Source organism: Adiantum capillus-veneris, chromosome 17, assembly GCF_014529385.1.
Source record: "Adiantum capillus-veneris isolate H3 chromosome 17, ASM1452938v2, whole genome shotgun sequence".
NCBI lineage: Eukaryota > Viridiplantae > Streptophyta > Polypodiopsida > Polypodiales > Pteridaceae > Adiantum > Adiantum capillus-veneris.
Genome location: NC_140947.1, coordinates 36,724,329 through 36,749,878, shown reverse-complemented (window position 1 = coordinate 36,749,878; position 25,550 = coordinate 36,724,329). Strand labels below are relative to the sequence as shown.

Genomic DNA, 25,550 nt, shown 5'->3' with positions numbered 1-25,550 from the left:
TTAATTTTCGATTACGGCCGATCTCTATTGAAGAGTCACTAGATGAATCACTACTTGTGTCTTCTGCTCCCTTGGATAGATTGTCATCTAGGGTACCACTAGGCCCTGAATGGTTTGTCCCCACATTTGCACTAAGATTTAACTCACATTCTTCGTCCTTGGAGTCAATTTCAATTGATGATTCTGACCCCAAATCGTGTGGGCTATAGTCTTGTGAGGCGCTACTGGTTCCAACGCCAATCAAACCTTCATCTTGTAGGTCATTGGAAGCTATATGCATTGCTTCTAGCATATTTAAGGGTATGAATGGTGGCATTTTATCCCCCTCATGTGTTACCCATGTCGTTCCCCTATTTCCCCAAGTGTCTATGGTTGCTGCTAGGTGGACCCAATCCACATTGTCCGACTCAGTCATCCCAGGTAGTACATCCATATAAGCAGAATCTTCCCCAACATCAAAGTTCGCTTTACACGTGTAACAATACTGCAATGGGACCGAGGGAACTGTGGTGTCAAATCTATGATCAATTATAAACCTGTTTCCTAGAGGATGTGCTCAACCAGTCACAAGATCCACTCGAATGATAGAATCTTGGAACTGCAAGTAGACATGGTTTTTAGACCAGTCATGCACCATTTTTGCTTCCCTCATGAAAGGACGTCCTAAGATTATCTTCGATGCCATAGTGTGTTTGGAGAAATCCATAACAATGAAGGTAATCCTTATTTTATGTCCAAAGACCTTGATCTTGAGATCTTTTAGCATCCCAATAGGTTTAATGATAGACCCATTGGCCATCTTCACTACAATGGTTGTGGTCGCAAGGTGAGGTCTTCCCATAGTTTCCCAGAAATTTTTAGTCACAATGCTAACCCCAGCGTCACCATCAAGGATTCCCTTCACAGTTAATCCCTTAGTAGTGATAGGTATGGTCACATCGGATTCATCACCCTCAAAGTATTGTCCCAACTTGTTTAACATATATTTCTATAACAAGGTTCTCATCTAGGTTGGGTTGTGGATCTAAGTGTTCCTCCTCTATTGGCATCTCCCCAACTCCATCCATCTGTGCAAATTGTGGTAGCCCAAACTTTAGTTCTCCATTGAGGAAGGCTCGAAGAGCTGAGACTAGCTCAGGGTCTTTATATAGTTTGGACATGATGGTGGTTCTAACTTCTGAAGACATGAAATCCATCAATTTGGCAATGTTTAACAGCACCTTTTGGACTTCAGTCCCTTCAAGTGGGGAAGATGGGATCTCCATTTCTTCGATAGGATCAAGTAGTCCCTCTGTAAACATTGTTTCCATCAGGAAGTGAGTACGTCCACTTTCCCATGACTTTAAGTCACTTTCTTCTTGGATGACACTAGGTATGGCTAAGGGTCTATGGACTTGGTGAGGTTGTTGTTGCGTAGGGAACACGGTGTCTGTAATCTCGATCTGCCTAGGTGTTGGTTCTAGATCCCTTTGGGTATCTTCTACCAAACTCCTTAATTGCTTGACTCGCTCAATCTCCTCTGTAGGGTTTGGATAAGTTCCTATCTTCTTCTTGGATCCTGGCCATTGTGGCTCATGAAGATCTTCCTTGTTGGTTTCTATCTTAGTGGTCGTTTTGGTCTCCATGGTTTCACCTGAATCCGAATCCTCTTCAGCGTCGTTCATATATACGTGGTTGTCAATAGTCCCTATGTTGGTCTTTGAACTGGGGTCTGACTTCGCTGCTTTTTGCGATCTCTTCCTTCGTGTTTTCTTCTTTTTCTGAGATTGGGCAATTGATGCCGTGTCTCTTTCCTCAAGAATATAATTATTTTTTTTTGGAGCATCGATCGTGTGAGTACATTTACTAGTACCACAGGTGTACTTTGTGATGGCTCCTCGGTAACTTCAATCAAGTTTAATGGCATGATCTTCGGTGCATTTGGATTATTTGGACATTGGGCAATCAAATGATCTATGCCACATCGATTACACATGAGTATTGGCATTGTAGACGTGCTCGCTTGATTGGTTTGCATTAGTGTGGCATTCTTCTATAGTCTAATAGGACACTCGGCTACACGATGTGGACCTCCACACTCATAGCATTGAAGAGGTGGTCTCTTAGCAGTGTAATTGATATTTTGGCCTCTTGCCGCAAGAGCAGCTACTTGATAGACAGGTTTGACTTGTCCCCAATAGTCCTCCATGTAGTATTGTGGACTTTCTTCAAGCACATCCATCCCATAGGGAATATTAGGATCTATATCTTCCTCACAGCCTTCCACACAAGCAATAGATGACTCACAACCTACTTGATTCACAAAAGTGATTCTCGGATGTGGTGGTTGCGGTCCTAGCACTGGAGGTGGTAAAGGTGTTGTTTGAACAACATTTTGGGCCCTAGGGACCATGTGTTGTGCTGTTTGTTCAAGAGGTGGGGCCGGCATCAATGCAGGCACTCGAGGTGTGTCTATCCATGCTAAGGTTGGTCTATTGGCCATCGTGCCGTTACATACTATGCAATCCTTAGCTTGATGACCATACCTCCCACAGGCATTGCAGTTCCCATTGAATTTTACTCTAAAAGTAGGGCATTCACTGGTACTATGCGGTCCATAGCATACTAAGCACCATTGTTGCTCCCTTCTTGAATACATACGATTGTTTTGCGGAGCATGATTGTCTCTAAGACTCTCTTGAATAGCCTTGGTGAGATATGCTAAACTCATCTTAGATATCTTTGGCTCCTTAGCAATAGGCTTTAGGGTTATTGGATGATGCCCTGATGCTTGCGAGCTAATAGATTTAGGCTCAACAGACACTCTTTCTCCTTGAATCATTAAATTATCCTCCAATTAGATCACATTGGTGGTGAATGTTTCCCAAGTGGTGATACCTTTAATGACTAAGCCATTGTAGATATCCTCATGTCGTAATCCCCTAATGAATCTATCAAGCAATTGATTATTATTGAAGCACTCATTTGGATTACAACGAGAATTCAAATGCTTCAAGCGACTAATAAAGTCTCTCATCGACTCTCCTTCCTCTCATTCGGCTTTCTGGAGTTGAGAGGCTACTCCCCAAAGCACTCCCTCTCGTATGTATTCTTTCAAGAACAATCTCCTAAGAGTAGAGTAAATCGTTTTTTCTTCCACCTTGAGGGTTCTATACCAATCCCCAGCCTTCCCAGTTAAGATTAGGCTTAAAGTATTACTCTTATGCAGGTCATTGTGTTCTCCTAGAGAATCACATATTTGTTCAAACACTTCGATATGCTTTCTCACATCCACGCCTCCACTAAATTTTTGTGTGAGCTTGGCTATTTGTACTGCCTTACTTCTAGGCTCTCTATCAGGCGTGTTACTCATATTCTCAGCAACAATAGATCGACCAATAGCTTGAGCAAATGTTGCCAAGTCACCTAAGTGAGCAGGAACCGTGGGTGAAGGCGCTCCAGAGACTACATGTGGAGTAGGTATTGGCATTGGGCTTGGCGCATAGGAAGCCCTTGGGCTCCACGTTGGGTACGATGTTGTGTCATGTGGTGGCCCACAGTTCATTTGTGTGGCCCTAGGCATAGCAGACGTCGGATGTGACATGCTAACACTAGCCGGTATGGTCCCATGGAAATAAGAACTTGGGTGTTGTGTTTGTGGAGCATAGGTTGTTGAAACAATGTGAGGGGTAGGGACAACATGAGTGCGATGACCCATAGGTGCATACGATTGGTACACACTTGTAGGTACTGTTGTAGGCATTGAGCTACCATGTAGTCGTGCTTTACTAACAAATGAGGTCCATGGCGTGTTTCTCGGCATGCCCATCATTGGGGTAGGCATGGTAGTCGTGGTGTCATCAAGGGAAAGATGAGCTAGACTTAGAAAGGTAAAGCTTTCACTTGTGGGCTCAGATTGCACCGAAACCCCTGGCAAAACAACATATGGGGGATCCATCGGACTTACCGAGGGAGTCTCCATTTGCGATAAGGTTGGTTGTTTAGCCTTTCCTGTATCCAAGAATCTCATGAGACCCGTTGAAGGCATGTTGATCCCCTTGTTCTGTCTCTCTAACTCAATGACCCTATGGATGACCTCACAAAATCTTTGTTGTTGATCCTCCACACTAGTAGCAGCCATTGTGGATTGTAGGACATCTAACCAACCCACGTGATAGGTGTGACCTGTGTATAGGTCGGTTAGAGTTTCCGTTTGTAGTTCGTACTCCCAGTTCTCATTTAAGAACGCTCCATCTAGGATTGAGGTGCTAGGGATGTCCTTTGAGCTAGATGCAATGTTGCTTTCTAGGGGTTGGGCCTTAGCGGCTGCTAAGTCAGGAGCACTTGATTGCTCTCTTAGCAAGGATATTGACATAGGGGCTTTCGCTTTTAACTCTCTTCGTTTCTTCGCCTTGCGTAAGCTGTCGGTTTCCTTTTCCCTTGCTGCAAGGATATATCGCTCAAACTCTTGCACTTCGGCAAGGCTTCTACCATCGGGTAATATGACCCCAGAGAGGAATAGCTCTGAAGAGTCAGGAGGTGCAATGAATGAAGTATTCACGTGCACATTCTCTAAAGGCATAGGGTCTACGTTGGTCATGAATGGAGAATTTACTTCCCCACCCCCCCTCATTTACATCGTTAGCTCCATCTTTAGATTGAGTGGCTCTACTAAAGGTTTCCTTCAAGCGGCTAAGCACGCTCGGCCCGGACCGTGGGCCCATGGAATGCATGTCTTGGCTTAAGCTATTAAGATTAGGCATTGGGAAACCCTCCATTACGTCGTAGTCAGAGAAAGAGTCACTAGCCCGCTATGTTAGGGTCTTGGTTTGTACTACCTTGGGTCCCCGCCGAGGGCCCGGAACCTAAGGTATGTGGATAATGAGAACTCGCGTAAGTCAAAATTCTCTCTAGTTGCTCCGTCTCTAGCACACGAGCACAGATGCATGTGCCTTTGACACCCTACAAGTGTCGGCGAATAACCTTGAAGGTTAACCGCTTACTTTTTTAGACGTCCGTTTTCACTCGTTTTTTAATGTTTTTTAATGTTTTTTAATGATCGGTTTTTTTATTAAAGTTTGTGATAGCTCAACACAAATGTATTACTCAAAGGATTGCGGTGTGCTTTACAGCACAACGTTCGGTCACCTGAAGCTCCGTTGGTCCTCAAAAAAGTCAATTTTTAGCTACGTGTGAAGCTAAAATACATAATTTCAAAGGGCGACTGAGGCCTGAGCCTAAGCGTGAGCTTGGGCTTGGGTCTGGGCTTGGGTCTAGGAGATATTCCCGATCTCGGTCCTACCTTTAAATTTTTTTTATTTTTAGTTTTTTTTAGTTTTTTTTTGGGATAAGTTCGCCGCGGCCTGCACGCGAGCACACACACACTCTACCTACCTACTTATAACTAATACACCTATTGTTACACACTAACACACTTCATTAGCTCTCACAGATCTACTTCCTACTTACTGTACTTTGCATTACACAGAACTAACAACCTTAATACTAAGACCTTATCACAGAGAAAACACAGTAACCTTTCAAAACTTCATTAACAAAGAAATACACAGTAGCAACACAAAAGCCTTCTTCTCAACACACACACCTTCCTTCCCTACCCTTCCTACAATTGAAATTGCACCACAAAAGAAGCACAGAGTGCCATTCAAGCTTAGTGTATGTCATTCCCCGGCAACGGCGCCGAAAATGTGCACGTATGTCGCATGTGTCAATGCAAGGAACTTGCCGATACACTGTGTGCGAGCCACAAATGGCTCCAAGCACACAACAAGCCTAAACTAGTAAGCTCAAAGATGGCGATGGTGTGTCACTCACCGCTCTACACGTGCTGTCGTGGAGGATTCCTTGCTGTGAAGAAGGGAGAGACGCCGCTACGCCACGCTCAACCACCTCCCCGCCGTTGTGCCGCCGTAATACTCGATCGCACACACTCTCTCTCTCTCTCACGTGCACACACACACACACACACACACACACACACACACACACACACACACACACACACACACACACACACACACACACAAGGAGATGAAGAAAAAGAAGATGGAGATGGAGCAAGAGCACTCTTTAATTGCACAAATGAGAGAATAAGTGAATTTTAAGTTTAGTTGACTTTTATATGAACTTGCCCCATTCACACTTGGGCGCCCATGCTTAGCCAACTAATCCCTTGAATGTTCCAATTAGAGTGCGCCTCTCATCGACGATCACTCTTACCCTTTTCCTACTAGACCGACAATCCTGGCACCTGACTCTACCAAATAAATAATACAATGTCCGTCTTAGGTGATAGGAATGTGCGTGAGGGTTAACATAAAGAAAGATGGTACATATCGTATCTGTGTGGACTATCGAGCACTAAACTATATCACTATCAAAACCAAATATCCCATGCCTCGGGTAGAAGATTTGTTTGATAAGCTACAAGGCTCTACCTACTTCAGTAGGATTGCCCTTAAAAGTGGCTATCATCAAATAAGGATAGTGGATGAAGATATCCTAAAGACCGCGTTTTGTAAAAGCATTGAGGGAGAATAAGCTTTTTCTCAATCAAAAGAAAAGCGAATTTTTCATTCAAGAGATTCAATGCTTAGGTCATATTATCTCTCAAGATGGTATCTGTATGGATCCATCAAAGTTGGAGGTAATAAAAGCATGGCCTAATCCAAGGAATCTACATGAGCTAAGAAGCTTTATTAGTATGTGTGCATGCTATAGATGCTTCATAGAAAAATTCTCTCAAATAGCAGGACAATTACATGACTTAACCAAGAACACAAGTGATTGTCAACGTCCATCGTGTCAGATAGAGATCCTAGAATGACCAGTAATTCTTGGAAAGGTCTCTTTGAAAATCTAGGTCTAAGATTGAATTTGTCTTCGGCCTATCACCCACAAACGGATGGCCAAAGTGAGATAGCCAATCTTACGATACTCGATTTACTAAAGACTTATGTTACATAAGTAGATCAACGCTCACAATGGGAAATGTAGTTACCTCGTGTAGAGTATGTGTGTGATAATATTGTCCATACTTCTATGGGAAAAGCACCTTTCGAAATCATTGAGGGAAGACCTAAAAGTCCCTTGCTACTTAAAGTACATGGGAAGATCTTCGTTGTCGATGAGTATAGCCGTGATCTACAAGAATCTTTTCAAAAGATTAAGGAGGCTATATCCATCTCTCAACAAAGGAAACAAGATGTTGCTGATTTGACAAGCACAAAAGGCTTAACGTTCAAACAAAATGATTGGGTCTTACTTAAGCTTCCCAAGGCTCGATTGAGGCAAACGACGCGCAAAAATCCTACGGGCCATCAAATGTATTATGCTAAATTAGCAAAAAGATATTATGGTCCTTTTCAAAATTTGAAGCCAATCAATGAGACAGCTTATCAACTCAAGTTGCCCAACCATTGGCTTTTACACAATGCTTTTCATGTGAGCCTACTTAAGCCCTACAAAGGAGAGCCACCAAGTGAACCAATTATTGAAGACCCTTATGAAATTAAAGACCAAGAAGAGGTGCTACAACCTGAAGCTATTCTTCGGCATGAAGACAAGGTACTACGACATGGTAAGATTATCCGACAATATCTTATTAAGTTCAAAAATTATCCTTTTGAAGATGCTAGATGGATGCAAGGAATAGAGCTTAAGGATAATATGAACCTTGTCAATGCTTACAATGCTACATTAGAGTAAGAAAATGTACAAATTTCTTTCAAATGACCAATGTTTTTTCCTTATAAAACTAATTCTCTTTTTATTGTGCACAAATTTAAGTAGTATACATGCTTAGAATCATGTTTGTGATGACGATGTCTCTCAAACACCAAGTAGTATTTATCGCTCTACTTTGGGAGAATGAAATAGACTAAAGAGAAGACATGCTTGCGGCAGCTATGTCTCCCAAGCACCAAATGGATTAGTCATCCATCTTCGAAAGATGTCATAGGGTAAAAAGGGATCCTCTACCCGCTAAGAAACATTGACTAATAGCTAAGGCCTTATCTCTTCTACCTCATAGTCAAGGACGACTATGATTTCAAGAGAGAGGTAATGTCATAAAATCTAATATCTAACCAACCCAAATGATTTTCTCATTTTAAACTGACCATTTAATGTGGGAGAATAGACAAGAACAAGGGTTAGAGTATAGACATGTACTTACGGGTCTATCTCGACACGGGCCAATGGTAAAGGGGTCCAAATGAGAGATGATTTGTCCAAGAGCAAGGCTAGCCAATGGAACTTGAAGACCTTAGGGTTAGCTTCATTGAAGACCTCCAAAGGTTAGTGTTCAAAGTCCTTTGACCTTCGGTAAGCTAGGGCTGTGCGTGAGGTTGGAACGCGGCCCAGGCTTTGAGGTGCTTGTCGTGCTTGCTGACTAAGATGCTTGAGGTGCTTGTCGTGCTTGTCGACTAGGGAGCTTGAAGGGCTTGTGGGAACACTACTCAAGCTTGAGGTGCTTTGTCATGCTTGCTGACTAAGGTGCTTGTGTTCCAAAAGTCAACATACTCCCTACTCGTGAGTGGGCGAGCCCAAAAGCTAGAGGGTTGAGGAAGGACACATGTCAAGTCCCTACCCATATTGCCCTCATAGTGTGTCTATAGCCTATTGGTTAGCCTTCCAAGGGGTCCAATGATAATTTAGTTGATTTAATTATTTTTTTTTGCATATATCAAGTCCTCTCTCTCAAAGGGGAAAGGGGGACACTTGTCTTAAGCCTACCCTTGTTGCTTGATCTGCCTCTTGCATGTGATTGGCTAAGCCTGGAGGGGTCCAATGAGCTTCAAGCATGAGCTACAAGGAGGGGTCGACCAAAGCAAGAAGGGAGGTTGCTTGGGGGGTATACTCTCCCACACACACTCACACACACTCTCATTGTGTGAAGTGCAAAGTGCAAGAGCTCCATCTCCTTGTCCAAGCTAGTAAAGAAGTTGAGAGCCTACACCAACTCTGTTCGCTAGGGAATGCAAATCCAACCAAGAGCCATACTTCAATGCTTCAGCTTTTCATCTTCTCCATCTTCATTACTATGCTATTATATATAATAGAAAGAAGAGTGATGATAAGTGAGGAACTATTTCTTTCTCCTATGAATGTTTCTTCTTCCTCTTCCCTACCCTCATTCCCCGCTAGCTCTCTCCACCTTCGAAGGTATTTGAGGCCTTAGGACTAAGTCTTGGGATAGTTAATGCTTTTTTCAAAGTTTATGTTATGCTCGTGATGCATGAAGCTTTCCATCTTCATTGCATCACTTAGGTCACATGGAACACAAAGATTGTATTGTACCAAGTCTCTCTTAACAATGGGAGAATCTATAATACAAATGCCTATTTGAGGGGGGACCGGCTCCACATAAATCCGGTCCTCAACTGTTGTCAAGTTCTCTAAACACTCTCTCTTGCAAAATTATTGTTCATGCCAAGTTAATTAAGTACTATGTTTATGTTACTACCACCAACTAAGTTCACCCTCTATGGTCTCAAAGTAGTCTCACAAAAATGTTCTCTCTAATTCTCTTAATTCCGCTATTCTCAAAGTTCATAGGCCATTTCCATTACATTGGTATTAGAGCATTTGGTTTCTCTTTTATTGTTTCAAAAGAAAGGTCCTTAAGTAGCCTATTAATGGTTAATTTTGTTAATTATATTAGGGTAAGTGTGACTGGTATCTATTATCGATTTTGTTGAGCCCACTATGTGGGATATGGTGCACACCTGAGGAGCTTTGGTCTTAATAATGGGGTCTTTTCATACTTGCCTATGGCTTTATCATTATTGATCCATAAGAAGTTCAAAAGGAGCTATTCCTCGGCAACTCTACAATATTAGACCGACTCGACTACTCTCTATCATTGACCAATTCGAGCGGTCGGTGTGGATACTTAAGTGTTGTTTTGCAAAGGCTAAGAGGAGTAGCAACTAAGGTTTTGAATTGCCAAGGAATACACTATATAAACACATAAGTTTAATTAACATGGCTGACAATAACCAAGAGAGTAGAATGAACATTGATAATTTTGATTTTGTACATGAAGGTGCTAATGATGATGCCCCCATGTTTGTCAATTATCTGCATCAAGTTATGGGCATCCCTGCATTGCAAGCCGAAGTTACTCAACAACTATGTGCTTATGGGATTTCCATTTCTCTCCAAGAGGAGAAAGAGATTAGGAGGCCTCTTGATGAGACCCCCAAAAGAAGATTCTCTTCCATATGAGAGGAGGAATTCAAAGAACGGGAAAGTAATGAATCCCTAAGTTCCTCTGTTGATGTGGCTCCACGAAGACAAGGGTCTAAATGATCGCCAACTCCTCCCAAGAGGAAACGGTCAACCCACAATCCTTCTCCTCATCACTTCCAAAGGGAAGAGAGGAAACAAAGGAAGAAAAGGGTAGGAAAGAGGTCACCCTCTTCTCCTTCTTCTTCACCTTCCTCCTCTTCCGATGAAATCTATGGCTATTCTCCTATAGAATACAAGAGGTGAGGACATCGCAAATCTTACCCTGCATGGCGAAGGTCACAAAAGCTCAAGAAGTTCAAAGAGGGAGGAAAGAGTATCTCTTTTTTCACTTATGATGGTACCTTTGGTGCTATCGACAAAGTATTGGCCTTCATCCAAAAATTTGATGTGGCCTTTGGAGACGAGGGCTTCATGGAGTCCTCCAAGCTACGCCATGTAGCTATGCACTTCCAGAAATCGGCTCGTCAAAGAAGGTGAGCTAGCCTTTGTGGCAATGCCAAAGCCCCAAAGATATGGAAAACTCTACGAGTTTCCATCATGAAGCAATTCCTTGCAAGCAATGCAAAGGACAAAGTGCTTACCGAATGGAGAAGTTTGAAGGTCTCTCCCATGAGTCTATTCACAAATACGTGGACAAGATTTGGGATTTACATCTCAAGGCTACTGTCTTTCAAAAGATAGACTTTGCTGAGCAAAAGCAAAAAATTTATGCGGGATTACCTGAAAAGAGATTGCCGAGTATGTCAACTCTCAACGGCCTAGTTCTATCACCGAAGTAATCCACCACACCATGGTTGCCTTGCGCATCAATTTCCAACCAGGGGCTAGATGGAATGTCAAGCCCATGGAAAACAAGGACAAGAGTGATGCAAAGGGAAAAACCAATGCCCAAAATTCTTCGCAAGACAATTCCTGTTGGAATTAGGGTTGCAGAGAAATGCACACAGCTTGGAGAAGACGAAGGAAGCTCAAGGCACACAATAGGGAGTGTGTTACTTAGTATGCAATGAAAAGATAGATAGCCCTAGAGTGATGGGCATATATACAATGCACGGGGGAAAAAACCTCCTAAAGAGGGAAAAAATGCCCTGGCGGTCCTAGTGTGTTCACACACATCACTACCACATGTATATGGTAAAAAATCCCCCCTGGAGTGATGCAGTGAACGAGAGCTGGCACATGAGTAAAGGGAAGTGCCATGCCTTGAGGACAGGATCAGTCCACAAAGGGGAGTAAGCCCAAAGCTTTGCGGAAAGCTTCAAGCTTCTCACGAGACAATGCCTTTGTGAAAAGATCTGCAAGGTTGTCCTGTGTTGGCACATAAGCCAAGCTGATCTCTCCTGCTGAGAGCCTCTCCTTGACATAGTGGTAATGCACCTCAATATGCTTTGTGCGAGCATGAAAAACTGGGTTCCTCGCAACTGCCAATGCGCTCTGACTATCAGTGTAGATAGTGTTGGCAGTGTCCTGTCCAACACCCAAATCAGCCATAAGGCGTCTTAGCCATACACATTCAACCGTAGCTGTGAAGATTGCCCTGTACTCAGCCTCACAACTCGAAGTGGCCATAGTAGGTTGCTTCTTGCTCAACCATGATAAACATGAACTGCCAAGCATGAAACAAAAACCACTTGTGGACACTCGCATGTCAAAACAACCAGCCCAATCTGAGTCCGAAAAAGCATGTAAGTCTGGCGGCAATGATTCCCCCTTGGGATAAAACAAGCCAAGATGTAAAGTACCACTAAGGTAGCAAAAAATCCTCTTGACAGCCTGCCAATGCTTAGACCCTGGGCTATGCATAAATCTGCTGACCTGTGAGACTGCAAACTGCATATCCAGCCTCGTGTTGCATACATAAATGAGGCAGCCAACAGCAGTTTGGTAAAGAGTGACATCAGCAGGATCGCCAACATCATGTAGACTCAACTTCAAACCTGTTTCCATGGGAGTGGCAATAGGTTTGCAATCCTCAAGTCCAAACTTACATAGCAATGTCTCTATGTAACTTTTCTGACACAAGGCAATACCACCATCACACTGCTTATACTGTATACCCAAGTAATGATGCAACAACCCCAAATCTTTCATCTTGAAAGTAGCATTCAAATCAGCCTTAAATTCAGCAATATGTCTCTCATTTGGTCCAGTGATCAGCAAATCATCAACATAAAGAACCACAATGAGAAGTACATCACCCTCACGTTGTACATACAATGTGCTTTCTGTTGGAATGTTACGAACGCCTCGTTCAACCAAATGAGTGTCAGCTTTCTCATACCAAGCACGAGGAGATTGCTTCAACCCATACAAAGCCTTCTTACATCTGCACACTTTGTCCTCTTGTCCTTTTATGACAAAACCGCGAGGCTGCGTTACATAAACTTCCTCAAATATGTCACCATTCAAGAAAGCAGTAACAATGTTTGATTGATGTACATCCCAACCAAAATGAGCTGCCAATGCACATAGAAAATGTACAGTAGTCATACGACAAGTGGGAGCAAAAGTCTCTTCATAATCTATGCCTTTTTATTGTGCATAACCTTTTGCAACAAGTCGAGCCTTATGGCGATCGATCTCACCATCCGGCTTGTGTTTCAACTTGTAAACCCACTTTGTACCAATGGCCTTTTTTCCAGGAGGCAAATCACATAAAGTCCATGTGTCATTTTCTATAAGTGCATCATATTCTGATTGCATGGCAGCCATCCAATTTTTTGAATTTTGTGCTTCATCAAAAGATAGAGGCTCCTCAACATCATGTAAGATAGACACAGCCAAAGCATAACAATCTGATGCATAAGATGCATGGTGAGAGCCTGAATGAGTACGACTAGACAAAGGTGCATCCAATTTACTGTCACGCAAAGTGTGCACCAGCCATTTTGGCATACCTCTAGCGTGCTCATTTTCAGCCCTTTCCTCATCAAGTACATCATGTACATCTGCATCAGTAATAGGCTGATCTAAAACATTTTCAGAAACCCCCATAGGCTATACATTTGCCTCATTGGAACTTACATTCGTATTTCCACCACTGAAAAGAGGCAACAAAGTGTCATAAATGTCCTGTGAGCTTACATTACTGTCTCTAGTACATGACAGCAAGGGCTGAACAGAATCTTCCACAAACACTACATCGAGAAACCAGAATACGTTTTGTTTGCGGATGATACAACCTATAACCTTTGATTTCAGCACTATAACCAACAAAAATACATTTGACAGCCTTATCATCCAATTTTCTGCGCTGCACTTGTGGCACCAAAGCATATGCCAAACAGCCGAAAACACGCATGTGCTCAATAGAAGGCTTTCTATCATGCCATGCTTCATATGGAGTAGTAGACTACAAAGCTTTCGTAGGACACCTGTTAAGTACATAAGTGGCACACATGATGGCCTCAAGCCAAAAAGAATGCGGCAAAGCTTGACTTTTGACCATACATCGCGCCATTTCCGTCAGTGACCTGTTTTTCCTCTCAGCAACACCATTTTGCTGAGGTGTATACGGCACTGTACATTGGTGTTTTATCCCACGACTAGCTAGAAATGCATTAAATTCATGAGACATATACTCCCCCCCCTCGATCGGAACGGAGGGTGCCCATAGTACATTTCGAGACATTTTCAGCCATAGCCAGAAATTGTTTGAAGCACATAAAAACTTCGGACTTCTCTTTAAGCGGAAATACCCATGCATGCCTGGAGTTATCATCAATGAAAGTCACGAAGTACAGGTAATTGCCCAAGGACGGAATTTGCATGGGCCCACAAAAACATCACTATGCACAGGCTGCAACCTGCATGTGGCCCAAACTGAACCATCCTTTGAAAATTTAGAACGCTGCATCTTACCCAAAATACAGCCTTCACAAACATGTTTGACAAGTGCTTCAAGAGGCGGCAAAGAAGCAACCATATCAAATTTCTGCAAATGCAGCAAACTTGCAAAATTCAGATGACCAAAACGTGCATGACAAAGTTTTGCATCTGAAATAACCCTTAAATCTGCAACAGCATTTGCAAAATTTTGTCCACACTTGTCATATAAAGTGAGCTTATACAACCCACGGCACAAAAGGCCAGATGCAACAATTTCATCACCAAAACTGAGATCATGAACTGTACATCTCTCATCCACAAATTTGACTACAAGTCCAAGTCTAGCAAGTGCGGATATAGACAAGAGATTCTTCTTGATCCCAGGTACATAAAGTGCATCAACAAGTGTGAAGGAACTGCCATTAGCAGCAGTGAGCACAATCTTTCCAACTCCCTGAACTGGATAAGCGGGGTTGTTGGCACAAGTGACTGAATTCCCATGAGGGATAGACTCGAGAGAGGTGAACAATTCACGATGTGAGATAATGTGCTTTGTAGCACCACTGTCGAAATACCACACATGTGAATCTGCAGCAACCGACAAGCATGCATCATGGACAGCAGGATTGTAAGTGCACTTTGTGCTAAAATTCCTGCACAATTCTGCATCGACATCAGCATCACAGTCTCCTTTCACAGAAGACTCAACAATGGCTGCATTTGTAGTGGAACCAACATTTGTAGTGGAGCCACCCTCTTTCTTCTTAGCGTCTTTGGCCTTCAACTTAGGACACGACTTGATCAAGTGATCATTGGCTTTACAATAATGGCAACGCATCTTCTTTTTGCCCTTATCACCAGAAATGCCAGACGAATTGCTGCTAGTAGAAGCATTAGGAATAGAATTTTTGCCACTCGCAGCAGAACCATAAGAAGTGGCTGCATTGTTGTTACCACCCTTTCTTTGAGAAGCAATAAAAGCCTGTTCAACTGCACACTGTCTAGTCCTGTTTTTTCTGGAAAGTGACTCTTGCAACAGCAATGTGCATAATGCATCAAACTTGACAACTTCAGGATTTCCTTGGGTCATAAGTCTCCAAGTACTAGCAAAAGTCTGGTAAGAATCTGGTAAGGCATCAAGAACATTCTGCACAAGGGAACTGTCTGAAATAACTTTACCTGCAGAAATAAGTTGCTCATTGATATCCTTGACACTAGCAAGGAAAGTGCCCATATCATCTTCCTCATGCATAATCTTCGACTCCAGCTCTTTATGCAGCAAAGAAATTTTAGCCTCATTGCGGCTTGCATAAAGACCTGCTAGAATATCCCAAGCCTATTTTGCAGATTTTACTGAACGGATGTGAGGAACAATGGTGCGCTTCATAGACAGCACGATCAATGCATGAGCCTGCGCATCCTTAACATCCCAACGAACTTGTTCTACCATAGGTAAAACAACTCTAATAGCTGCAATCCTTGCAGCAAGACCTGCAACATCCTCAACATCGCCTACATCCTCAGAACCAGGACGAACATCAATGCCCTGCACAATGTTCGAGACACCCTTTGACACAAGAACATGTTGCATCATATAAGCCCACATAGGGTAGTTGTCCCCATCCAACCTGTCCTCGACAGCAAACATCTTGAACATATCTATGTTGTTGTTGTCAGCCATGGTAAATGCTGCACCTGATGTGAAAACTGCCCGAAAATAGGAGAAACGGAACGGGAACAACCTGTGCTATATAGCACAAACCGTAGAAGACTATAAGGCACCTGTTATGCAGAAAACGGCACTGACAGAAATTTTGCGCAAAATGACAAAATAGCCTATGCAGTACTGCCTGTAGTGGAAACGGAGGCCGAAATGAGCCCAAATCAAAATTCTGAGCAGACCCAGCTCTACGAGCTGTCTCAAAATATTTGTCGACCTGCGAATGCTTGCCAAAGCTCACTGAAATCGGAGAAAGTGATCATGCGTGTGCTGGAGCAGCTGGCGACTAAGCCCGGGAGGACGTGACCTGCTCTGATACCAATTGTTGGAATTAGGGTTGCAGAGAAACGCACACAGCTTGGAGAAGACAAAGGAAGCTCAAGGCACACAATAGAAAGTGTGTTACTTAGTGTGCAATGAAAAGATAGATAGCCCTAGAGTGATGGGTGTATATATAATGCACGGGGGGAAAAACCTCCTAAAGAGGGAAAAAATGCCCTGGCGGTTGTAGTGTGTTCACACACATCACTACCACATGTATATGGTAACAATTCCAACAATAAAAACAACAACAACAATCGGTCCAAGGAGAAAGGACTCTAGAAAGGTAAAAATAAACTCTCTCCCGAAGAGCTTGAACCTTTTTGCATCAAGGACCGCAAATGTTCTATGGGTAGCAAGGACATGGCTATCGTTCTTGGCCCAAGAGAAATGCCTGCAATGAGACTCCTAGAGCTTCCACCATCGAAGCTCCAAAAGAGGATGCTCATTACAAAGGATCACCTCTCTCCTATGCTTGGGAAAAGGTAAGGGAGCATGATGCCTTCATCTTGTTTGACCCTGGCTCTACTCACAACGTCATATCAACGGAGTTGGCCACCATGTTGGACATTCAAGCTTTTGAGATGGGAGATATTGTAACGGTCAACACCACTTTTAAGAGACAACAAGCCTACATTACTCCCTTGATTGGGAAGTTGAGGCTTCATGTCCAAAGCTACGTCGATAAAGAAGACTTTTTCATCTCTCCTCTCCAACATGAGGAAGCTATCCTAGGGGCACCATGGTTCAATCTCATAGCTGCCAACATGAAGTTCCCTGAAAGGAGAATCTACTTCTCCTACGGGGGAAAGAACATGTATAAAGATGCTAGTGAGTCTGGTCGTACTATACCACTTGTGAATCCTCCTGCTTTTGATAAATCAATGTAGAGCTCAATTTTTGCGTACATGATTTTTGTCAAAGAGTCCCTAAAAGATCCTAATGTTTTATCAAATGTAAATGGTAGGAATCAAGGAGAGTTAGACTTGGCTATTTTTCTAAAAGGATTTCAAGATGTGTTTAACGATGATATCCCTATGGACTTACCTCCAAAATGAGGGAATGATGACCATCCAATTGAGCTCCTACCAAGAAACTCACCGCCTAACAAGCCTCCTTATCGAGTTTCCCAAGCTCAACAAGAGGAGATCATGAGGCAAGTAGACAAAGGGATGCTGAGTTCTTTTAGTGCAAAAGAAAGATGGTACATACCGTATGTGTGTGGACTATCGAGCACTAAACCATATCACTATCAAAACCGCACTTCCTGTGCCTCGGGTAGAAGATCTGTTTGATAAGCTACAAATCTACCTACTTCAATACGATTGACCTTAAAAGTGGCTATCATCAAATAAGGATAGTGGATGAAGATATCCTAAAGACCTCGTTTTGTACAAGCATTGAGGGAGAACAAGCTTTTTCTCAATCAAAAGAAAAGCAAATTTTTCCTTCAAGAGATTCAATGCTTAGGTCATATTATCTCTCAAGATGGTATCTGTATGGATCCATCAAAGTTGGAGGTAATAAAAGCATGGCCTAATCCAAGGAATCTACATGAGCTAAGAAGCTTTATTGGTATGTGTGCATGCTATAGATGCTTCATAGAAAAAATCTCTCAAATACTTGGGGACCATTACATGACTTAACCAAGAAGAACGTTAAGTATTCATGGACTGTTAAGGAGAAAAATGCTTTTGACAATCTCAAAGAGAAGCTTACCTCCCAACCAATCCTCATGCTTCCGCATCTCTCAAAGCCATTTGAGGTCCAATGTGATGCTTGTGGATTGCCTTGGACCAGTCTTGCTTCAAGAAGGGCATGCCATAGCATATGAGAGTCGAAGGCTCAATACGGATGAACGGGTCTTAGGCATTTATGAAAAAGAGCTTTTAGCTGTTCTACATGTTCTAGACACATGGGAGCACTATTTATTGGGGGCTCCATTTATTCTACGAACTGACCATCAAAATCTCAAGTACTTCATGACAAGCAAACAAATGAGGTGCGCAAATTTTCTTTAACAATTTTATTTTCATATTGCTCACATTGCTGGTAAGCACAATCAAGTGGCCGATGCATTTTCACGACGACCAAAAGTTAATGCGGTGTCTATATCAACTCACAATGATCTATCTTCTATGACATATGAGTATGCCATTGACCCTGACTTTAAAGACATAATATCAGCCCTTGCTTTGGGGAAGAAAGAGGAACCATTGGCATTGCAGGATGTTTATCTTCTCCATGGCAATAGGCTATGTGTTACCCATTCCCTTCGTGAGAAAGTTATGTATATATCCCATGCTCCTCCCTACATGGGGCATAGAGGCATTCAGCCTACTCTCTGAGGAGTAGAGATGTATTTCTATTGGCCTACCATGAAAGTGGACATACAAGAGTATGTTTCAAAATGTGTGGTATGCCAAAAGACCAAGTATGATAGAGGGAAGCAACCTGGGTTACTCTTAGCCATTGTCAATCCCTAAATCACCATGGGAGAGTATATCCATGGATTTTATCTCTGGATTACCCAAGTATATCCATGGGAATACAGGAATATGGACAATAGTCAACAGGTTTAGCAAGCAAGCACACTTTATTCCTCTCAAAAAGGGTATTAAGGCACACCAAATGGCAACTCTCTTCGCATCTCAGATTTTCAAACACCATGGATTGCCAACATCCATCGTGTCAGATAGAGATCCTAGAATGACCAGTAATTTTTGGAAAGGTCTCTTTGAAAATCTAGGTCTAAGATTGAATTTGTCTTCGGCCTATCACCCACAAACGGATGGCCAAAGTGAGATAGCCAATCTTACGATACTCGATTTACTAAAGGCTTATGTTACAGAAGTAGATCAACGCTCACAATGGAAAAAGTACTTACCTCGTGTAGAGTATGTGTATGATAATATTGTCCATACTTCTACGGGAAAAGCACCTTTTGAAATCATTGAGGGAAGACCTAAAAGTCCCTTTCTACTTAAAGTACATGGGAAGATCTTCGCTGCCAATGAGTATAGCCGTGATCTACAAGAATCTTTTCAAAAGATTAAGGAGGCTATATCCATCTCTCAACAAAGGAAAAAAGATGCTGCTAATTTGACAAGCACAGAAGGCTTAACATTCAAACAAAATGATTGGGTCTTACTTAAGTTTCCCAAGGCTCAATTGAGGCAAACAACGGGCAAAAATCCTATGGGCCATCAAATGTATTATGCTAAATTAGCAAAAAGATATTATGGTCCTTTTCAAAATTTGAAGCCAATCAATGAGATGGCTTATCAACTCAAGTTGCCCAACCATTGGCTTTTACACAATGCTTTTCATGTGAGCCTACTTAAGCCCTACAAAGGAGAGCCACCGAGTGAACCAATTATTGAAGACCCTTATGAAATTGAAGACCAAGAAGAGGTGCTACAACCTGAAGCTATTCTTCGGCATGAAGCCAAGGTACTACGACATGGTAAGATTATCCGACAGTATCTTATTAAGTTCAAAAATTATCCTTTTGAAGATGCTAGATGGATGCAAGGAATAGAGCTTAAGGATAATATGAACCTTGTCAATGCTTACAATGCTACATTAGAGTAAGAAAATGTACAAATTTCTTTCAAATGACCAATGTTTTTTCCTTATAAGACTAATTCTCTTTTTATTGTGCACAAATTTGACATAGACTAAAGAGCAGACATGCTTGCGGTAGCTATATCTCCCAAGCACCAAATGGATTAGTCATCCATCTTCGAAAGATGTCGTATGGTAAAAAGGGATCCTCTACCCGCTAAGAAACATTGACTAATAACTAAGGCCTTATCTCTTCTACCTCATAGTCGAGGACGACTATGATTTCAAGAGAGAGGCAATGTCATAAAATCTAATATCTAACCAACTCAAATGATTTTCTCATATTAAATTGACCATTTAATGTGGGGGAATAGACGAGAATAAGGGTTAGAGTATAGACATGTGCATACGGGTCTATCTTGACACGAGCCAATGGTAAAGGGGTCCAAATGAGAGATGATTTGTCAAAGAGCAAGGCTAGCCAATGGAACTTGAAGACCTTAGGGTTAGCTTCATTGAAGACCTCCAAAGGTTAGTGTTCAAAGTCCTTTGACCTTAGGTAAGCTAGGGTTGTGCTTGAGGTTGAAACACGGCCCAAGCTTGAGGTGCTTGTCGTGCTTGCCGACTAGGGAGTTTTTAAGTGCTTGTGGGAACACTACCCAAGCTTGAGGTGCTTTGTCATGCTTGTTGACTAAGGTGCTTGTGTTCCAAAAGTCAACATACTCCCTACTCATGAGGGGGTGAGCCCTAAAGCTAGGGGGTTGAGGAAGAACACACACACATAAGGTAAGCCCAAGCCTCAAGAGGCAGCAAGGACACATGTCAAGTCCCTATCCATGTTGCCCTCATGGTGTGTCTAAAGCCTACTGGTTAGCCTTCCAAGGGGTCCAATGATAATTTAGTTTATTTAATTAATTGTTTTGCATTTATCAAGTCCTCTCTCTCAAAGGGGAAAGGGGGACACTTGTCCCAAGCCTACCCTTGTTGCTTGATATGCCTCTTGCATGTGATTGGCTAGGCCTGAAGGGTTCCAATGAGCTTCAAGCATGAGCTAGAAGGAGGGGTCGACCAAAGCAAGAAGGGAGGTTACTTGGGGGGTATACTCTCTCACACACACTCACACACACTCTCATTGTGTGAAGTGCAAAGTGCAATAGCTCCATCTCCTCTCCAAGCTAGTAGAGAAGTTGAGAGCCTACACCAACACTCTTGGCTATAGAATGCAAATCCAACCGAGAGCCATACTCAATGCTTAAGCTTGCCATCTTCGCCATCTTCATCGCATCACCTAGGTCACAAGGAACACAAAGATTGTATTGTACCAAGTCTCTCTTAATGGGAGAATATAGAATACAAATGCCTATTGAAGGGGGGATCGGCTCCACATAAATCCGGTCCTCAACTATTGTCAAGTTCTCTAAAGTGTCTCTCTTACAAAATTATTGTTCATGCCAAGTTAATTAAGTACTATGTTTATATTGCTACCACCAATTAAGTTCACCTTCTATGCTCTCAAAGTAGTCTCACAAAAATGTTATCTCTAATTCTCTTAATTCCGTTATTCTCAAAGTTCATAGGCCATTTCCATTACATAAGCACCATCGAAAGCATTACTGCCATCCAAGGCCTTACCGTTGTATCGTTGGTAAGAGCGAGCGAGACCCACCGTAGGTGGGTCGCGTGAGTCAATATTGATAGAGTACAAAGTTTTTTGACTTTACATTGCAGAACTAAGAAGTCTTTTCACTTTTTACAATCTTACTACTTATCTTTCACTTTTGCATTTCAAATTAGACTTGAAATCAACCAATTCGTGACATGTGGATGCCCTCTCCTTCCTTGAAAGTTTTAAGCTCCATCATATATAGTATAGATATAGAAGTGGTCGAGCATGTGGCTACAATTCTAGATTGGAGTATCCAATTCTTCTTCCTTACATTTTCTTTAGCATTTGGTTTCGTTGTACTATGTAAGTGTAAGGTGGTTTTTTTTTTTTGAAGCCATTAAGAAATGTGGGAGTGTGTGCCTACGTTTTTCAAAAAAGAAATTGTATGAGCATTTATGGAGATGCTCTCCTCTTAAATGAAAATAGAAAGGATGATGAAGGAGAAGCAAGGGAAAGCTGACGATTTGGGGGGGGGGGGGGGGGGATGATGCGTTTTCAAGCAACCGAATGCAGGCACAAGTGTAGGTGATTTCATATGAGGAGACGCTATGCTTCATCGCCAAGCCAATTGCGAAGGGGGAGAGAGAGTGGAGGGGGGAGGGTTGTGCCTTTTTTTATATATGCAGCGGGTGATGTGGCGAGCAGTCGAGGCCTGTGCACAATTTGTATAGAAAAACTTGAGTGGTCGTTCGTAGAATGGGTGTTAGTTCAAAACCGATGGCACAATTTTAGGGCACGTGCCTAACCTTGGGAAGGAATCCCTAGGGATTCCTCCTAATATAAATCGAAATTTGCCAATAGGTGTGCTCAAATTTTTTTTTGAGGACCTAATGAAGTGGAATCTAGAGAGATTCTTGCATCCCTTGGAGGCGAAAATGAGAGGAGAAGGCACATAGAGAGAGAGAGAGAGAGAGAGAGAGAGAGAGAGAGAGAGAGAGAGAGAGAGTTGCTAGGTGTGGTCATAACAAAGACGCAACGTAGATGGGATAGCACTCTGTGCACAACGAGAGAAGCGAGGGGAGAGCAATGTGCAGAGCTAGTGATGGCGGGGACGAGGTGCGAAGCAGGATGATAGCGATAAGAAGGCTTCTTTTCCTTTCCAATTTGATAGATTCACACCGAATCAAGAAGAAAAATTAATTAATGTTCCAATTGTGGACCGAGTTGGCAGACAATGTGGGAGTACGTGCCTACAATTTTTAGAAAAGAAAGTATTAGGCAAATCTTGTGAGATGTGATGATTGAGGATTTGTTAAAATTGTCGCGCAAAGCTGTTAGATGTTAACGCAAGGACAACAACGTGAGGACGAGCAGCAGGACGACAGAGTTGCCTGTGTTCAGCATTGACAGAAACACTTACACGCAACTGGAAGCAGGTTGTGGGAGTTCTTTTTTTTATAAAAGTATACAGGTACGATGTAGACAATCAAACGAGCATGACAAGTTGGTTAGCTCGACGTCCTTGATTCATGCTAGGTTTGAGTTCGAATCTCAAAGGGTTTCCTTTAATGTGCGGTACTGTCAAGAAGAGGCGATGAACGAATCTGGGAAGATTTTGTGCAATAAACTATGAAACCTACCAATATGGCTTAGAGTAGGGTAACTCATATTTTCACCCGTAGAAAACGAGTAAAATACCCCAAAATGGCTAAATGCCCGGCAAAAAGCAACTATGCTCGAACTCCGGACCTTGGCACTAAGTAACACCTATATTTAATGCGGGGGAGAATAATGGGATTGATGGTCGGGGTTGGGGGGTGAGATCTCGAGACGCACACTAAACCTGACCAACGGGAAAAACGAGATGCGCCGTCAAGGTTTAACCTTGTGACATCACAATCTAGGTTTAGAATCACATAGGCTAGCCACCTCACCCGCACGCACATCATGTATCCGCAAATGCTTTTACGACATTATATTGTAAGTTGACATGCATTGTCCAGGTTTAGGATGTATCTAGGTTTAATTTTTTATTTGACACTTGTAGCTGCGATCTCCTCGTCCCCCCTTTTAAATATAGGTGTTACTTAGTGCTGTGGGACTCCACTTGAGATGAGCACGTGGTGCGAAATGCGTGCTCATTCTAAACGTAGTACGGATCGGCGAGTCTGCGACACTTTACTGTGGTCGTAGAAATGTCTCGGTTACTCCGGAGAGTGTGGGGATCAGTGGTAGCGCGCTCGCCCTCTGCATCCCTCTACAATGATGCAGCAGCAGAATGGCAACCAGGGCAGGGTGGCCCTTTCGACCGCCTTTCTCCCGACATCATCTACTCCATCTTCAAGCTGCTGCCTGCGCACGATCTTGTGGCCGCGTCCCTCGTTTGCAAGGCCTGGTTTTCCATTATTTCCAGCTCTGACGCTCTCTGGCACGACCTCCTCGTCACCAAAGCCGGGTCTGCCTGGCCCCTTGTTCTCTTTGCTGAAACCTCTCTTCGCGCCCTTCCCCCCTTCATGTAAGTTTACAGCTTCTGAGTTTTGCTGTTTGTCTTTTCCAGGAATAGAGACTTGTTTCCATTGCATAAGGTCATACATCACATTAAATAGCATAGTCTGCAAACTTCCTGGAAATTGGCGAAGTCAATTTGAAGATGACCAGCATTTATGAGACTAGAGAGTTCATGCCTCTTGTGGGTTGATGGGAAAGAGGCGGGCTGCTTCCATGTTGAATATAGGATGGCATTTCAATCCACACATGGCAAACTAAAATGCGTGGCTACCTCATGAAGAAAAGTTTGTGGAGTGTCAATTTGTCCCTCGATAATAAGTAAACCGAGCTTGGCCCCACATATATTTGGGATTTATCTTCACAAATTGATGCACAGATTCAAGCTAAAGATGAACAAGCATTAGAATCATTATCACAACTTTGCATGCCAATTATGTACACTTTATTGGTGAATGCAGAAGTGCCCTTGATGCTTGGGATATTTTGAAGAAAAATTTGAGGCAAGGGCAAAGAAGAGTAGAGTCAATCTCAAGAGACAGTTCTATAGGCTCACGATGGAGAGTGGGGAGGACATTGCAAGTCTTAACTAATAGACTTTTAGCCTAGTCGCATAACTCACCTACATAAAATTTGAAATCAAAAGAAGAAGATAAGTTGCAATGATGCTAGGAGCACTTCCATCTCAATATAACAACAGTCACAAACCACACGCTAAAGAAAAATCAATCCCTAACAAGGTTCCTTGAATTCTTTTTTGCCATAGGGCAGGAGTCAATTGTTTTCAAATACTGATCATGAGAACGACATGGACGAGTTTAAAGACGATTTTAGCAAATTATGGCTGTATAATGTTAAGATTATGCATCTCAAGTGAATGCCCAATGTGATTATTTTCTCATTTTTAGGCGTTTTCAAAATATTTGACATGAGAATTGGGTTGGACAATTCACTCGAGGGTTATATAAGAATCGCTAAATTGTCAAATTCGACAATGTGGAAGCGTAATGTGAGAGAGAGAGAGAGAGAGAGAGAGAGAGAGAGAGAGAGAGAGAGACTCCTAAACCAACCAACTCGGCAATGAATTAGTGATTATTCAACGGGGGCTAGATGTTGCTTATATACTAGCCTGGGGGCTCTTAGTACTCCCCTCAGTAAATTGCCCTACCCAAGACTTTGACGAATAAGTAAAATAAATACCTAAAGCCAAAATAAATATTGGGATCACATTGGGTTATTCACTTGAGATGCTATAACTTTAATACCTTTGAGGGTGCGCGTGTGCGCGCGTGCGGAAGAGAGAGAGAGAGAGAGAGAGAGAGAGAGAGAGAGAGAGAGAGAGAGAGAGAGAGAGAGAGAGAGAGAGAGAGAGAGAGTAGATCACAAACGCTATGTGTAGGTAAGGGGGCGATCAGCCCCTCCCCCATTGACTACCAGAGCAAGAGAACCTCCGTACAATAGTTGATATGGAAGTGGGTACCCCCCTGCCCCTATAAATAGGTGCCCAACGGGAGGTAGGGCAAGGCCTGATAAAAATCCCCACGACCCAATAGAAAAATGATATATGGAAATATATGAGGGCACCGGGACAAAAGTGGGCTGTCGGACAATGAGGTAGTCTAAATGCATATGCAAAGGGTGGCCAGCCCGGAGGCACACTAGCCGTATATGTATGTCCTAGACTTGTGAAGCAGCAGAGTGGTGTAAGTTTAACACCCCCTTTCAGATGCTGAACAAACCGCATGAAGC

At 42.7% G+C, this 25,550-nt stretch overlaps 1 protein-coding gene across 2 annotated transcripts in view; it reads left to right on the top strand.

Annotated features, from left to right (window-relative positions):
- Positions 1-23,406: 23,406 nt before the first annotated feature.
- Positions 23,407-25,550, top strand: part of ARP8 (actin-related protein 8) — a 52,525-nt gene continuing 50,381 nt past the window's right edge. Inside the window, exon 1 of one of the 2 annotated variants that reach the window (XM_086486496.1) lies at positions 23,407-23,811. In XM_086486496.1, coding sequence (XP_086342622.1) covers positions 23,492-23,811 — 320 coding nt within the window. In that variant the 5' untranslated portion in view covers positions 23,407-23,491. The remainder of the gene's footprint in view (positions 23,812-25,550) is intronic. The other variant, XM_086486497.1, reaches the window with a different exon arrangement.